Below are 16,848 nucleotides of genomic sequence, written 5' to 3'. Positions count from 1 at the left end.
GGCCTTTTCTACCCGCCCCGCGCACGCGCCCCCGTCACGTGGCCCGCCCGGCCCCTGCCCTCATCCCCGCGTGCGGCAGCATGGCGGCGGCGGCCCCCGCTGAGTGCGGGCCCACGACGGCCCCGGCCCCGGCCCTGCCCCGCCGGCCCCCCGGTACGTGCCCGGGCCCCCTCCTAACCCCCCTCGGTACGTGCCAGGCCCCCCCCAACCCCCACAGTACATGCGCAGACCTCCCCATAACCCCCCGGGTACAGGTATGGCCCTTCCATAACCCCCCTGGTAGGGGCCAGGGCCCTCCATAACCCCCCCACTACGTGTACGGCCCCCCCATAACCCCCTCCCGGTACATGCCAAGCCTCTGCACTGCCCCCCCAGTACATGCCCGGCCCCGCTGTCCCCCCAGCAGCCCCCTGTCCCCCATGGCCCTGTCACACCGCTCCCCCCGTGGCTGGGGTGACAGGGGTGTGATGTTTCTGTAGGTTCCTCGCCTCCAAGGAGCAGTTCCATGCCTACCTGCGGGCCCGGGCCGAGCCCAGCGGCGGGGACGAGGAGGAGGAGGAGGAGGAAGAGAAGGTCGAGGAGGAGGAGGAGGTCGGCAGCTGCCAGAGCGAGCCCCCCGCCAAACGGGTGAAGTCAGAGGACCTCGGTCAGGACGGGGAAAGCCGAGAGGATGGTGGAGCAGCGGAGAAGGAGCCCGTGGAGCGGAAGTGGGCCCGGGGGCAGAAGAAGAGCAGGCCGTGTATGAAGCCCAAGCGCTACGAGCAGAGCAGGCTGTGCCCGTGGGTAACGCAGGTAGGGTGCGGGGGCCCTGCTCTGCGCTGCTCTGGGGTGGGGGATTTGGGACCCCGGTGAGCCCTCCAGGGCTGTATTGATCTGGAAGTCTAGGGAAGCACACTGAAGAGAGAGCCGCACCAGGGCAGGCTCCCAGCAGGGAGCGCGTAGCAGGGGGCTGCGCCGGCAAAACCAGCTCCGTTGGCTGCCTGGGAGAGGGTGAAGCAGGATGAGCTGAGCGGGACAAGTAAAGCGTCAGCTTCCCTGAAGCGCTAGTGCTAAAATGTCCCCTCAAGTGGGTACGTCACTGCCCTTCTGCAGCACGTTACAGCAGTCGGCTTCCTGGGAGCGTTTCGTGGGGCACCCAACATCACCCGGGGAGCGACGGGTGCTTGGAGCAGTTCTGGCCCCTCTCCGTGTTCATCCTTTAGCCAGTCTTGCATCCCTCTAGATCTGTAACTGCTTTGAGTTTCCTCCAAGCCGAGCACTGAAAACAAACGGAGCGGTTCCAGTTTCTGGTTCTTTTCTCCAAGTGATACATTCTCTTGGAATAGTTGGGGCTCTCAAAGAAAAACCAGTGATTTCCTGGGTTTCCCACTGACATTTAGCCAAGGCAAGTGCTACAATTGCTACCTGGAATATCCTTCTGTTTAACCACTGCTGCTTCAGCTCTCCTAACGTGCTCCTCCATCCTTCTTGTTTTCTAGCTGGAAATCCAAGGCAAGCTCTACTTGGCTCCGCTGACCACGGTAGGTGGATAATTCTCTCCTTTTGTCCAAATTTGCCATTGCCACATCTGGAACAGAGCAAATCTCCTGACAAACCATCTCTCTGCTGTCTCTTTCAGGGCGGTAACCTCCCTTTCCGAAGGCTATGCGAGCGCTTTGGGGCAGACGTCACCCGTGGAGAGACGACTGCGTGCACAAACCTGCTTCAGGGCCAGTCCTCCCAGTGGGCTCTCCTCAAACGGCATCACGCCGAAGGTAATTTTTGGGGTGCGGGTGGGTGCTATCATCTTGAGAACCAAAGAAATGATAACTCGCTTCTGAGGAGAAAAGCTGCTGCTTGAATTCATGCAACCTGTCCCCCTCTGGTAGCTGGAGGGAGCGTTTCCAGACACGATGACCAAATGTGGCTCTGCACAGGCACGGCGAGAGGTGGGGAGGAGCTTTTCAGTGGCTCCTGCTGACTCTCGGCATGGCATTGCCAGGGGTGAGGCTGGTCTTCAGGTCACCAAACTTCAGAACCCGTTTTGGCACCGATTCTGGGTGACTGCCCAGCAATAGGGGCATTGTCCTTATCGGGAGGCTGCGTCCCTCCAGGCTGGGGTTCAGGGTTAAAGCAACCAGGTCTGTTAGCAACCGGATCATTTTAAATCCTTGTTGGGATCCGGTGCCATCAAACCAATTAAACCTTGCAGTGGATATGGGAAGTTGTTACGTGAAACGGGGCCAAGCGGTTTTGGCAGAAGATAAACCCCCTTGCGTTCTAACACTCCTCACCGAGGTGGGAGGCCAGGTGCGGCTGGGTTTAAATTCTGAGTGATGCCCAATTCAGCACTATCAGTCCAATCGCGTTTAATATGTATTAAACTGTTACGATTTGGATACACTAATAGTGGGCTGCACCTTCAGTCTAGTCGTGCTCCTGAACTAGCACGGCTTCTCTCAAGTTTTGGTCGCGTTCAGTGAGACGCCGAAACGACCAGCTACTGAAACAGTGCAGTTTATTTAAACAACAGATATACAGGTTCTTTAGGATTGCCGGTGATAAATACACTGTCTGCAAAGCACGTGCAAACAAAGATATTGTTAAGTATACAAAACGCGCGACAAAATTATAAATGATACAGCCTGGCTATAAATGTAGGGTAGAGATTCTCTAGAGAAATTTCTAAGTCCCCGAGAAAGCGCTCGGTGTAATTGAAGTCTTACTCAAAGGCGTCCCTATGGGGGGGAAGAAAGGCTCAGCCCGTCGACTGATCCCGGAAATCAGCGGTGGAATTCTTCGCGATGGTGTCTTCCCTGGCATCCCCTCTCTCTTGGGCTATTTTTATACTATTTTTTTATCTTCAAAGTGGAGTTTGAGTGACTTTAGTCATACGTACTTTTATTATGATTAATGTATTCAAGGAGGAGTGTTCACCCCTCGGGGGCGGATAGCCTCCGGGATGGAGGTGTGTTTTGGTACATTGTGGTGAGCAAAGTTCGCACAAAGGACAGCATTTCATCAACATTTGAGGAAATGTTGGCTTGGGTAGCGTGTAGGCCGCTTATCAGTTCCGTAGTACCATCTCGTCCCCATATCTGCTATTCGTCACAAGGGAAGGCCACGGAACAAGCGCGTACTCGAAAGGCACCTTCTGGGGCACTGCAAGGTGTCTGTCCTTGTCCCCGAGGGCTTGGCTGTGGGGGACAGCAGAGGTGCTGCTGGGGACATCTTTCTCCCAGGAGATGTCACTCTCGCAGGGGTTGTCGATGCTCCAGAAGGTGTCACTCTTTAGGGAGATGATGTTGCGGTCTGAGCTGTTGTCTTCTGAGATGTCGCTTTCTGGGGAGAAATTGTGCTCTGGGGAGGTGTCGCTCTTGGAGGAGATGTTGCGCTCTGCAGAGATGTCGCGCCCCAAGGAGGTGTCACTCTTTGGAGAGATGTCGTGCCCTGAGATGTCACTCTCAAAGGAGATGTTGCTCTTTGGGGAGGTGTTGAACGCAGAGAAGATGTTGCTCTGAATCTGTAGGGGATGAGGAGACACCTCTGTGTCAGGAGCCCTTCTCCTTCTGGCAGATTTCATCTCCCCAGACAGCATGTGGGAAGCCCCTGGTGCTGTGAGGAGCAGGGCTGGGCAGTTCCTGCAGTTTGTGGGAGATGGGAACTTCTTGTCGGCAGCGCTCGGGGGGCCATCGAGGAAAGATGCCCTGCGAGACCTGGTGGTTGTGAGCAGAGAAGGACTCGTGGGAGACGGGAAGGTCTCGGCTGCAGACATCATGAAATGGTTGAGTTTCAAATTGTCAGAAAAAGGGTGGGCAGAGTTGCTCCCCTGGATTTTGGGAGGTGAATGCCCCATTAGGAAGGTTGCTGGTGATCCCAAAGTGGGAGGTGCTGTTGAGTGTGTTGAGGGCCAGGAGGCCTTGCAGAAGGCTCTAGATGGCTTGGAGCGTTGGGCAATCCTGAGGGGCGTGAAATTGAAGCAGTCCAAGTGCCGCGTTCTGCAGGTGGGAGGGAGGGAGTAACGGCGGCACCAGTGGGAATGGGAGGGTGCGTCTGGGGAGCAGCCCTGCAGAAAGGGGTGTGGGGGTGGTGAGCAGCTCAGGAGGAGCCAGCAGTGTCCCCTGGCACCAAGAGGGCAAACGCATCGTGGGGGGCATCAAAGACAGTAGAAGCAGGCGGCCAAGGGAGGGGATTGTCCCGCTGTGTTCAGCGCTGGCGCGGCTTCACCTGGAGCACTGTGTGCGGTGCTGGGCCCCACCATTGGAGAAGGGTGGGAAGGTCCTCGGATGGTGCAGAGGAGGGCAAGCACGGTGGTGACAGGGCTGGAAGGCATGTCCTCTGAGGAGCGTGTGAGCGCTGGGGGTTGGTCTCGTCTGGAGAGCAGGAGGCTGAGGGGCGAGCTCGTGGCTCTGTGCAGCTTCCTGAGGAGGGGACGTGGAGAGGGAGGTGCTGAGCTCTTCTCCGGGGCATCCAGGGACAGGATGCGTGGAAGTGGCTCAAAGCCGCGCCAGGGGAGGTTCAGCCTGGGCATTAGGAAGCGTTTTTTCACCAAGAGGGCGGTCAAACCCTGGAACAGGCGTCCTCGAGAGGTGGTTGATGCCCCAAGTCTCTCTGTGCCCAAGAGGCCCTTGGAGAATGCCCTTAAGAACACGCTTTAACTCGTGGTCAGCCCTGCAGTTTGGGTTCTGGTCTTTCTCTTCCCTTTTGCTCCTTGTCTGGCGCAGAGCAGCTCCCCGCGGCCCCCGAGAGCTGCGGGCGGTGGCGGTGCAGCTGCTGCAGGGGACGGGAGTTTTGGGTGCAGGAGGGTGCTCGGGGCGGGGGGTTGGGAGGCCGGACGCGGAGCAGCAGCGGTGCCGGGAGCTGTGCTGGGCCCTGCCGAGGCCAAGGGGACTGCGCCCGCCCGGGGCCCGCAGCAGCTCCCCCTGCCCCAGCGGCGTCCCTGGGGCTGCCCTGGGGCAGGGGCTCAGCCCCCGATGTTGGGGGTGCCCCGACGGGGACCGGGGACCTCCCCCGCGCACCTTCTGTGCACCGGACCCGGGGGCTCCGTGCTGCTTTCTGCGTGGGGCCGTGTCCGTGGGTCCGGCGGGGACCCGTCTGTCCTGGCTGCCCCTGGGGAAGGGGTCAGGGGAGTCCCCCTCCGCCACTGCCACCCCACTGGTGGTGACTCGGCCCTGGGGGGGGGCTCGGTGCCCTTCGGGGTCCCGTGTGGGGCTGTGGCACCTGGTGGGGGCCGATTCCCGCTGTCCCCCGCGCTCCCTCCCCTCCCAGACAGGCACGGAGCAGGACTGGAGAAACAACTTTTAATGGAAGAACACGAGAGAAAAGGTCCTATCGAAGCTACTCTAACCTCCCCTCAAATGCATCCCTCTCCCCTAAACTCAGCCCCCCATCTCTCAAAATACACTACACCCCCTTTAAATATACCTGCCTCCCCTAAACACACCCACCTCCCCAAACACACTGCCCGCTACAACTTTTAATGGAAAAACAGGAGAGAAAAGGCCCTATCGAAGCTACTCTAACCCCCCCTCCCCTAAACATGTCCCTCTCCGCACCCCCCCCAAACACACTACCCCTTCCTAGATACAGTCCTCTCCCTTAAATCTGCCCCCCACCCCCCTCCCCTAAATACGACCCTCCCCCCACTCCCCAAATGCACCCCCCCCCCGCGCCCCTTCATCTGCGTCTCCTCGCTGGGGGGCGTCTCTTCCCCCCCACCACCCCCGGCCTGTCTGCCAGAGCCCTGCGCTTCCTGGGTGGCAGCAACGGGGAGCTCGTCCCCTGCTTTGTCCCCCGCTTCGTCCCCCGCTTCTCCGCCATGGCAGGCTGGGCTGGCGGCAGCTCCATCCCCGTGTCCCCGCACGACTCCTGGGACTTCGTCCTGGAGAAGATATCTTCCAGGACGACGACGGCCTTCCGGGTCACCTCCACGCCGAAGTACTTGACAGGCACCTCCTGGGGCACTGCAAGGTGGCCAGCTGTGTCCCCGAGGGCTTGGCTGTTGGGGACAGCAGAGGGGCTCCTGGGGACATTGCTCTCAAGGTGGCCGGCTGCGTCCCCAAGGGCTTGGCTGTGGGGGACGTCGCTCTCCCAGGAGTTGTTGCTGCTCGAGGAGGTGTCAGTCATTAGCGAGATGCTGTCGTACTCTGAGATGTCCTGCTCTGAGTAGGTGATGTTCTTTGGGGAGAAGGTGAGCTCTGGGGAGATGTCACTCCAGGGAGAGATGTTGCTCTTTGGGGAGCTGATGGTGCTCGAGGAGATGTCGCTGCCCAGGGGTGTCTGCACACGGGAGGCCCTGCTGGAGCTGTTGGTCTCTGAGGACCATTCCTTGGTGTTCTCGAAGGCAGGGATGGACGTTGGCAGCTGGGTGGGTGCTGGGGCCACCGCCCTCCCCTCTCTGATGATGCCACCGGGGTCCCCAGGTGTGGTGATGGTGGTGTCAGGGTCCTGGGAGACCTCGACCGTGTCCAAGGAGGAAAAAAAGAGCCAGAGGGGCTCTTGGAGGAGCATGTCCTCGATGACTTCAGTGTTGGAACCCAGGTCACCAGGAGCTTCTTTGTGGGGGGCAGCAGCAGGGCTGGGGGGGAAGTAGGTGCCCGTGGGGACGCGGCTGGCAGGGGGTGCCCCCAAGTAGGTGGCCTTGAGGTGCTGGCGTCCGGGGATGGAGGTGAGCAGCAGCGGGGGGACTGCGGGCACCGCTGTGCCCTGGTGGCCGTAGGCTGGGAGCTGCGTCAGTTGGGGCAGTGGGTGTTGTCCCTGGGGGGTGCCAGGGGCTGCCCAGGCCGGGAGGGTCCCGCAGCCCCCGGGGCCCCACAGGGCAGCGCCTGGTGGAGCAGCGGTGCCGTGTCCGAGGATGGTAGTGGGTGGCGCAGGCCCGTTGGTGGGGGTCCACTCGACGTGGAAGAAGCGCGGGTAAAAGCAGCAGCAGCCGCATGGGGCCCTGTGCAGCCCTGTGTGGGTGGGAGGGAGCCGTGCTGGGCCGGGGGCACCCTCCGGGGCACCCGCCGAGCCGCCCCCCATGGCCATCAGGGTGCTGATGGTGTCGGGGTGGCAGAGGGGACAGGGGTGCCATACCTGGTGGTGGGGCCTGTGGGGCCGCCCCCACTGGGGGTGCCCAGGCTGCAGGGAATGGCTGCTGCTGCCCGGGGGTTGGGAACAGGGTGGCTGCGCCTGGAAGAGAGACAGGAGCCATGGCCGGCGGTCACCTCCTGCGCTCTTGTCCCCGAGAGGTGGCCCCAAGTATTGTGGAAATTCTCAGGAACTGGGATTCACTGGGCAGGCGAGGGCAGGGACACTCAGCCGGGCTTGCTGAGCCCCCGTGCCAGAACTGCCGGGGGGGGAACAGGGGAGGTGGGATGGTGAAGGTGACCATGGAGAGGGGAGGGGGAGGCTGAAGGTGCCCAGGTTTCATGGGTGCGAAAAGGTGTTGGGGTGGCAGAGGGGACAGGGGTGCCATACCTGGAGGTGGGGCCTGTGGGGCCGCCCCCACTGGGGGTGCCCAGGCCGTGGGGAAGAGCAGCTGCTGCCCGGGCGGTGGGAACAGGGTGGCTGCGCCTGGAAGAGAGACAGGAGCCATGGTCACCTCCTGCGCTCTTGGCCCCGAGAGCGTCCCCGGGCTGCGGGTCAGGGTCGTTCCCTGCCTTGGGGGTAGAAGGTTTGTGGGAGCACAAAATCCTGAAGGCTCTGGGGCGCTGGGGGAGCACGGGGGCCGCGCAGTGGGAGCCACGGAGGTGGCAGCGCCATGGTGGGTCCCCTCAGTCTCTCCGCTGCTAAGGACTCTTTGGCGTCTCCAGGATGGAATGTTGGGGCTCCCTGTGCTCCGCCCCCTCCCAACGGCCCCCCCAACAGCCCCCCCAGCTCCTGCTGGGGAGGGAAGCGGCTCGGAGGGGCTGGGTATCCCCGGCCCCTACCAAGGGCTCTGTGTGCAAGTGCTTTTTGCTTTCAACAGTATTTTTCAGGGGGCGAAAGGACCAAGTTGGTCCAGCCGAGCTTTGTGGGGACGAAGCTGCACCCGCAGCCTCCTTGTGCCACACGGCAAATGCCTCTGTGACTGTCGCCTGTGCTGCGCTGCCTGGAGTGACGCAGAGACAGGAACAAGGACCTGGAGGGTGCGAGGGAAGGTCACGCAGCATCCCTCGGTGGCACGCTCCCCTGCCCAGCCCTCCCTCAAATCCTGCTCTCGGGTCTTTTAGTCTCCTCATTGGGAAACAAGCAGCTCTGGGTCCCCCTCGGAGGGGGCTGCACTTCCCCTGGGTGCGTGACACCGGGAGGAGACGGTACCCACCGCTGCATGCTCCCAGAAAAGGCCGGGATTCTGCACAACATCCGATGACGAGATGCTGGGTCTCTCTGTGCTCTGCAGGACCCCAGGGACTGGGTTAGTTCATCCCCTCCTGGCACTGGGGAGGATTTGGCACTACCAAGGACACCCCGGTAGGAACAGAGGCCTCTCGCTCCCGCTACGTGAACAGCGTGTGGCGTGGGGGAGCCGGGACAACTGCCGTGAGCTGGAGGCCAGAGATCCCTCCTGGCCTGTATCCTGTTCATTAAACAGATTGCTCTCTGTTAGCGAGGCACCTCTGGCTGCAAGATCGTGTGAGACCATCTGCTGTGTAACTTGTGGCAGGGACCGATGCTGGGGGCGTGAAGGCAACTTCTCAAAAACATAAAACTTTCATTTCAGAGCGCAGCTGAACAACCCCGTTCCTCGACACGCATCGTCCTAACGCCTCCTCTTGACCCGACGCCATGGGAAAGGGCCTCCTCAGCCCTATCTGTAGGAATTTGCCGTGTGTTTAGGCAGGAAGGTGAAGTTGGTAGCTACGGCTCCCAGCAGCAGCTCACTAGAAGAAAGAAAAGAACAAAAACGTCATTTCAGTCGGGACGGAGAAACGACAAGACTCTCCTTGAAGAGTTAAGTTAAGCGCACTCTTTATTACAAACTTGGCTTTCTTATATATCTAATCTTTTGTCCACGCTCCGTTCACGCGTTCTTTCTACGCATTCAATTGGTTAGGTTACATAGCACAGGCGCTCGTAGCTACAATACGATTGGTTATTGAAATCCTATTCACATTGCTCAAAATCTGGCTTTCTCACAGCCTAACTCTCCTTGTTCTCTCAAGCAATCTTCTTCTTTCTCCTTTTTGTTATATTGTCCTTATACGACGCAACTCGCGGCCTTCTTATGGGTACACTGCAATCTCTGTCTCTTGTGTCAAGGGGTCTACAGACCCGCCGTATCCCCCAACAACTCCCCCTTTTTGTATTTGTGCTACAAATGCCGCCCCCATCACCTGCTGCAGGGCCCTTTGCAGTAGGGAGATGAGACATGGCACCATCATTAGCACAACTACAACTATCAACAATATTATTAATCCTGCTTTGACTATTGAAACCAGCCATCCTGAGAGTCCCCGGTTTTGCAAAAGGTGATCAAGAGAGAAGAACCCATCCTCTTCTTTTAACTTTTTCGTTTGTTCCATCAACTCTTGTACGCGTGCATGAATAGATCGAGAGTGGTCTGATAAATTCATGCAGCACATCCCATCAAAATCTTGGCAGCCATGACTTTGAGCCAGCAACAAAAACTCTATTGCAGCTCGATTCTGCAGTGTGGCATGTCTAACTGAGTCTACATCTAACAGTAAAGTACTCAAAACTAGAGAAGTAGCATTAGATTGCTCAGCCAGCCAACGTCCAAGCTTGTTAAGCGCAGCGAGCGCTTTAGCTGACGCCGCCCTGGGGGCTAAAAAGGATGCCGCGATTATTTCTCCAGGGTTCCAAAATTGTACATTGTCATCGCAGCTGTTTCTGAATGCGTGAGCACTTCCTTTTGGGCGCCTATAGTGCTGCTCAATCATAGATATATTTGGTGTTAGTAGGGTTAATCTTCCTAAACTACAGGGACCCCCTTTAATATGAGAGGGGGGGGACCAGGCCATGCTCTGTCTCCGCAGATGAGAGAGATTCCTGCTGGCAAGCGAAGAGGGTGAGGAGTAGATGCAGAGACATTGGTTGATGTGGAGTTGCAGATCCTGTGTTACAGGTATCTGGTTACAGATCTGGTGACTGTGTTACAGGTCCTGTGCAGGTTACTGTGTTGCAGACAGGGTACCCAACATCCCAGTTATCAACTACCTCACCCCCTTTTGTCAAGTGCTTCGGAAACTCCGGCGCAGGCCAGGCGTCTAAGGGCTGTCCCACCAGACAGGTTGAGAAGGGATTCTCCGGTGATGAGGCTGACAAACAAAGCGTGTCCTGGCCCGTTAAGTTAGCCAGGGTGACCCATACATTATTCTTTGGTTGAGGTGGAATCCAAACCCTTGAGGAGAGTGCAGTAAATATGTTAAGGCAGATGGTGAGCAAGATAGCCGGAGTCATCCTGCCGGTTCGCTTTGTTCCCCCGTCCTGGTTATCTTCAAATACAGGTGGACGTATCTTGCGGGCACCCACCGTGGTCCGTGATCTGTGTAAACACAAGCATAACCCCTTCCCCAGGTGATTAAGTCATGCGGGCCCAACCACTGTCCCGTCCTGAGGTCCCGCATCAGCACTTTTGCTCCAGGACCCACCCGTTCCCGGGTCACCAGAGAACCAAAGTGCCGAAGGAGGGGTGGCATCGCAGCAGGAGTATCGTCAGCAAGCTGCAAAAAATTCAAGACATATACAGCTTTAGCTAATCGTGCTTCAGGGGTTTCCCCTAGCATTCCCCCTTTTTGTTTGTGTAAAAGGCGTTTCAGGGTACCGTGCGCACGCTCAACAATACTCTGACCCGTGGGTGAGTGGGGGATGCCTGTGACATGTGTCACGCCCCAGAGTTGTAAAAAACAAGCTCCTTTTTGCGATACATAAGCAGGACCATTATCAGTTTTGATCTGTGGTGGGACACCTAAAACAGAAAATGCACGCTGCCAACGGCATAGGGCGTCCCGAGCTGATTCTCCAGCGTGAGCAGTGGCAACGAGGGCAGAAGAAAAGGTATCAATTGATACATGGATATCCCTCAAACGGCCAAATTCAGTAATATGTGTGACATCAGTTTGCCAAAGCTGTAAAGCACGTAATCCTCGTGGATTGGTGCCATAAAATATAGGTACATGTTGATCTTGACAATCGGGGCAGGCTGCAATAATATTGCGAGCCTCAGCGTTACTAAGATTAAACTGACGTTTTAAAGCACGATATCCCTGATGATAAAAACTAGGCGATGCTATCGCTGGCTGTTTAACATTGGGCACAGGTCCCAGGGCCACTGCAGACACTAAAGCATCAGCTTGTGCATTGCCTTCTACAATAAATCCTGGCAACTGGGTATGACTTTTAATATGCATCACGTAATATTCTTGCTGTCGCTTTTGTATTGTTATCCGTAACAGTTTCAATACGCCAAACAGCAATTCATTGGTTACATCTCCTAAAACAGCCTTATCTAAACGTTAGTACCAGTCCAGCCACATCAGCCGAATCTGTCACAATGTTGACAGGGCTGGGGAGGTTCTGAAACACCGTGGTCATCGCCCGTAATTCTACGACTTGGGGCGAACCTTCTTGATGTTCGATCTTATGTTGCCATTGTGTTCCTTGTCTCCAGACAATGGCAGCTTTTCCAGTTTTTCCTGATCCATCTGTGAACACCGTGGGCCCCTCCACTGGGTTTCTGCGAGTGAGATTTTTCTGTGCAAAGGCCATTTGGGTGCCCAGTTTGATCAGTGGGTGTGAAGGTAAATGGGAGCTCACCTGCCCTGTATAATTGGTCACGGCTGCTCGTAGGGCAGTGCTGTTAGCTACGCACCGTTCAAAATAATCCCTCTGGACAGGGACTACAAGCTGTTCGGGGTCTCTTCCCATCAGTTCTGAACATCGAGTTCTAATTTTTATAATAACTTGTGCTATTAGCTCAAATAGACCAGGGGCTGTTTTCTTCGTCTTGTTGGGCAAAAAAATCTATTTTAAAACATGTAAGGGATCATCCCATTGTTCACACCATTGAGCAATCACAGCAAATGGCACTAATTGATCTACTAACACAAAGGCCTGCACCGAAACCGCTAAGTCAAGTCTCCATACGTGTTTACTACTAAGAGCTTGTTCTATTTCAGCTACCACTTTTTTTGCTTCCTCAGTTAACATTTGTGGGGCTAAAATATTAGTGTCACCTTTTAATAGCGCAAAGAGAGGTTGTAATTTGGAAGATGGAATACCAACATAGGGCCGAATGCAATTAATCATTCCTGCTCATTTTTGTACACCATTCAACGTTTTTACTTCTATTTGTAGTTGGATAGGTTGTGGCACGACTGTCTGAGCTCATACTTTCATTCCCAGGTATAACCACGGTCGTTGCCTTTGTACCTTTTCTGGGGCGATTATTAAGCCATATTCACACAATGATTCCCCTGTTTTCTGTTCCATTTTTTCTAACTGTTGCGGTGTTGCAGCCGCTAGCAGAATATCATCCATGTAATGGTGACAGTAATCAGATGGGAACAGGGCACAGATTGGACTCAACGCTTTTGCTACAAACCATTGACAAATTGTAGGTGAGTTTTTCATACCTTGTGGCAACACTTTCCACTGGTATCTTTTGGTAGGCTCCATGTTATTCAGACGGAACAGTAAATGCAAATTTTTCTTTGTCTTGTTCTGCCAGAGGGATGGTAAAAAACCAATCTGTTAAATCCATTACAACAATTTCCCACCCCATAGGTATCATAGTAGGCGAAGGTAATCTCGGTTGTAGTGCTCCCATTCTTGCCATGACATCATTAATCTTTCTCAAATCATGCAACAATCTCCATTTCCCCGATTTCTTTTTGATAACAAATACCAGGGTATTCCAAGGGCTGTGTGAGGCCTCTATGTGTCCTGCAACAAGTTGTTCCGTTACCAGAGACTGCAGGGCCGTTCATTTCCCTTGGCTAAGGGGCCGCTGATCAACCCACACTGGTTTTTCTGTTAGCCATTTTAGAGCTAAAGTGGGCCAAGAAACGCCCTGCAAGACAGTGGCCCCGACTAAAAATCCGTCGTTATGCGAACTCCCCATTGGCCCAAGCAGTCCCTTCCCCAGAGGTTTAAAGGAGCTGAGGTCACATATGGCCGCACTGTAGCCCTTTGCCCTTCTGAGTTTACAGTCACCATCGGGTTAGTGGACATAGAACTATTGGCAACCCCTCCGAGTCCTGCCACTCCCAAGGCACTGGAGGTTAATGGCCAAGCAGCAGGCCACTCCCTTAAAGAAACGAGCGTCACATCTGCTCCAGTGTCTCATAATCCAGCCACTCGGACCTTCTTGGGAGTGGCATCACTAAGTTCAAGAACACAGTGCATTTGTGGGCGTTGACCAGATACCGTCTGCACCCAATAGACTTGTGGCTTTCCCGTAGCACCAAAACCGCCATTACCACGTGTAATGTTGTCCCTTTGTGGAACACAACTTTGAAATGGGACTAACTGAGCAAGTCGAGTTCCTTTCTCAATAGTCACAGGTGGTGTAGCTGTCGATACCATGGCACATATTTGTCCTGTGTAATCAGCATCAATGCTCCAACATGTACCATGAGGCCTTGTAAGGTGCTACTAGATCTTCCTATTAGGAAGGCACTTAAACCTTGGCCAATTGGCCCCCAAGCGTCCAGGGGCACCTTGTGTACGATGGGGGTGGCTCCCCAGAGTCCACCACTTCAGTCCCTTCCTCACCCGTTATAGGACTGCCCTCCTCATCGTCTGACTCAGGTGGCAGGGATGGAACACCCAGACTCGGGATGGGGTTAGTAGAAATAGGAGGAGAAGGCCATGCCTCTGTTTCCCCCAAGGCTGGAGCCAGGGGTGCGGAGGGACGCACCAGTCCTTCAGGGTGGATAACACCCAGCCCTCTTTGAGTCTCTTTTACAGCTGCTATTTGGTCACGAGGCAACACGTACTTATATTGTTTCTCTTTTGTGTTCATCGGGAGCAGTCCCTTATTTTCTTTAACAGCAATCCCCCGCCCCTTCATATCATCAACGGGAGGTTTTAAGGCCAAGGGCTCAGGGGCTGCGGACAGCTGTTCACTTCCTTCCACTAAATCTTTCTGCTCCTTAAAGTTCTTTAACGTGTCTAACAAAAGTCACCACGTAGTTAACAGTTCAATGGCTGGTTTTGAGCCACGTGTAGCTTTCTCAAATAATGTCTGCCCTGGGTTCGTCCATTGCGTTACACTAAATGCCGTAACCGACGTTATTTCTACTCCCTGTTCCTTTCCCCACAATAGCATTTTTCGCAAAGTCACTTCAGGGAGGATTACACCCTGCCGCTTCAACAGCAGCGTCCATGTGGAGAGTAGAGTCTGCTCTTCCTTAGTTAACTTCTCTCCCATGTCCCCAGTGGCTCACCTACTGCAGGTGTCTTCTTAAATATGATCCGGATCCGTCAACAGCTCTGCCCGCTGTCTTCAGCTTCACTGGGCTCCGGCCCCACGACTACTTCCAGTCGTCTTCTTCCTCAGCATCACGTCGGGGTCACTAATTGTCGTTTCAGTCGGGACGGACAAACGACAAGACTCTGCTTGAAGAGTTAAGTTAAGCTCACTCTTTATTACAAACTTGGCTTTCTTATATATCTAATTTTTTGTTCACGCTCCGTTCACGCGTTCTTTCTACGCATTCAATTGGTTAGGTTACATAGCACAGGCGCTCGTAGCTACAATACGATTGGTTATTGAAATTCTGTTCACATTGCTCAAAATCTGGCTTTCTCACAGCCTAACTCTCCTTGTTCTCTCAAGCAATCTTCTTCTTTCTCCTTTTTGTTACATTGTCCTTATACGACGCAACTCGCGGCCTTCTTATGGGTACACTGCAATCTCTGTCTCTTCTGTCAAGGGGTCTACGGACCCGCCGTATCCCCCAACAAAAACAAAGCAAAAAAAAACCAAGGAGAGGTTTGTGTTCAGTACAATAGAGCCACCGGTACCCTGTTGCGTCGCCCTGTGGCTCTACAGCGAAGGTGATGGCAGTCAGATGTGTCAAACCAAGCCTCTACCCTCCCGAAAATTTAGGGCTGCTGCACAAAACCGCCTCCGGTGCTGAGCTTTGACCTGCTCCTGTCATGAAATAATGACAGCCTGCGGAGGCATAATTTAGCCCAGACCTGAAGACGTCTGTTTTAAGGTTAAAAAGTCCTCCCAGCTAAACTTTATCCAACAGCAGCCATGAAAATATCAACTTGTCCGGTGTTCATTTGGGTTCCTCTCATTAAGGAAGCCACGCAGGATCACAGCCCGGAGGGTCCATCTTTGCTTTATCCCAACTTCCCATATCCACTGCAAGGTTTAATTGGTTTCATGGCACCGGATCCCAACGAGGATTTAAAATGATCCGGTTGCTAACAGACCTGGTTGCTTTAACCCTGAACCCCAGCACTGGAGGGACGCAGCCTCCCGATAAGGACAATGCCCCTCTTGCTGGGCAGTCACCCAGAATCGGTGCCAAAACGGGTTCTGAAGTTTGGTGACCTGAAGACCAGCCTCACCCCTGGCAATGCCATGCCGAGAGTCAGCAGGAGCCACTGAAAAGCTCCTCCCCACCTCTCGCCGTGCCTGTGCAGAGCCAAAACCCTGCCAGTGCCAGAAGGCATTAAGGGCAGATGTGGCGGTGTGCTCTTCCCTTTTTCCCCCCCGGCTCCTGCTCAAGCCATGGCCATCAGCGGGAGTTGTGATGAGTCGCACTTGAACTGTGGGAGATGGCTGGCAACATAACCAAAACCCTGTCTGGAGTGGGAACCTGGGTATCTTGTTCCCATGAGAATATGGCTATAGGTCAATTCTCTTACTCCATAAACAGTGGACAGCCCAAGAGCCCTTTGAGCTCTCCTGCACGGCAGCGGCTGCACGACAGGATCTCCTCTTGAGTGGGGACGCTCACTTAAGGTTCTTCTCCTCGAGGCCGAGAGATTCCTTGCCGCAACAGATTCTCGGTAAGTGACTAATAGCATGCTAAACTTTGAAATCTTAGCTAAGGGATCTAAGGATTGATTGCGCATATAGAATCCTTTAGAGATAAACCGTTGACCAAGTCTGGGACTAGGATTGGATCCAGCCGCAGCCAGACTCCTCTCTGAGAAGGAGTTTAGAAAGCCAGGGGGTCCTTTCTGAACCTCGGGACTCAACGGGAGGGTCTCCCTGAGAGCTTGTCTGACCCCGGCCTCTATGCAGTAAATAATCAAGTGTGCCCTGGCATCGAATCTCGTAAAACACTGTCGCATTCACTGCTAACTTTGTTAAATCACTGTTTTACGTTAATAAACATTTCCCTACTCTCTTACAAGTGAAGTTATTCACTGGGCTCGGCCCTCGACACCTGGCCTAGTCGGCAGGATGTCAGGAGTTATCACGGATTATTTAGGGAGGCACGGAGTGAACCCGAGCCCCAAATTCTCAGAGGAATGGGCTGGTGATAATTGGTCCAATTGGGAAGTCGTTGAAGAGTACTTGAAAGCCATTAGGGGCCCTACAAAGGATGGAAAAGATAAGGGAGTCGTCTGTAAAATGTTAGGCACTTGTTTAGAAGCCGCGTACCAAGACAGGGAGAATAGGAATAGGAGAGAGCAGGAATTAGAGAAGGAAATAGAGAGCAGGAAGGCAGCTGAGTTACTGACACCTTTTAAAAATGAACAGCTGCAAAAACGATTGCAGGAAGAGAAGGAGAAAAGGCAGAAATTGGGAGAAAAGGTCGAAATGATGCTTATGCAGGCTCCCCACCCCCCTGACACTGTACAGATTAGGAAACTGATAGTATCCCCTGAAGATTGGGACGGAATCATTTGGGAGGATCCCGATGATAGCGAGTCAGAAGAAGACGTTCCTTTTTTCCCCACAAATCCTCCCGAATA

At 54.7% G+C, this 16,848-nt stretch overlaps 1 protein-coding gene across 1 annotated transcript; it reads left to right on the top strand.

Moving 5' to 3' along the window:
• The first annotated feature begins 620 nt into the window (after positions 1-620).
• LOC134525894 (tRNA-dihydrouridine(47) synthase [NAD(P)(+)]-like) lies at positions 621-16,264 on the top strand. The gene is made up of 4 exons (XM_063357207.1): positions 621-792; positions 1,479-1,520; positions 1,619-1,754; positions 15,801-16,264. The coding sequence occupies exons 1-4, from the start codon at positions 742-744 to the stop codon at positions 15,821-15,823; spliced, it is 252 nt and encodes an 83-aa protein (XP_063213277.1). The 5' UTR covers positions 621-741; the 3' UTR covers positions 15,824-16,264.
• The last annotated feature ends 584 nt before the right edge of the window (positions 16,265-16,848 follow it).

Source organism: Chroicocephalus ridibundus, chromosome 21 (genome assembly GCF_963924245.1).
Source record: "Chroicocephalus ridibundus chromosome 21, bChrRid1.1, whole genome shotgun sequence".
NCBI classification, from domain to species: domain Eukaryota; kingdom Metazoa; phylum Chordata; class Aves; order Charadriiformes; family Laridae; genus Chroicocephalus; species Chroicocephalus ridibundus.
Note: the sequence above shows the minus strand (reverse complement) of the source record. Positions and strands in the feature narration are given on the sequence as shown.

Excerpts from the sequence above, each read along its gene's own strand:
- LOC134525894 (XM_063357207.1), top strand. The coding sequence starts at position 742 with ATGAAGCCCAAGCGCTACGAGCAGAGCAGGCTGTGCCCGTGGGTAACG. Across the intron at positions 1,521-1,618 it reads ACTTGGCTCCGCTGACCACG|GGCGGTAACCTCCCTTTCCG; the intron begins GTAGGTGGATAA and ends TGTCTCTTTCAG. Across the intron at positions 1,755-15,800 it reads CAAACGGCATCACGCCGAAG|TGGACAGCCCAAGAGCCCTT; the intron begins GTAATTTTTGGG and ends CTCCATAAACAG.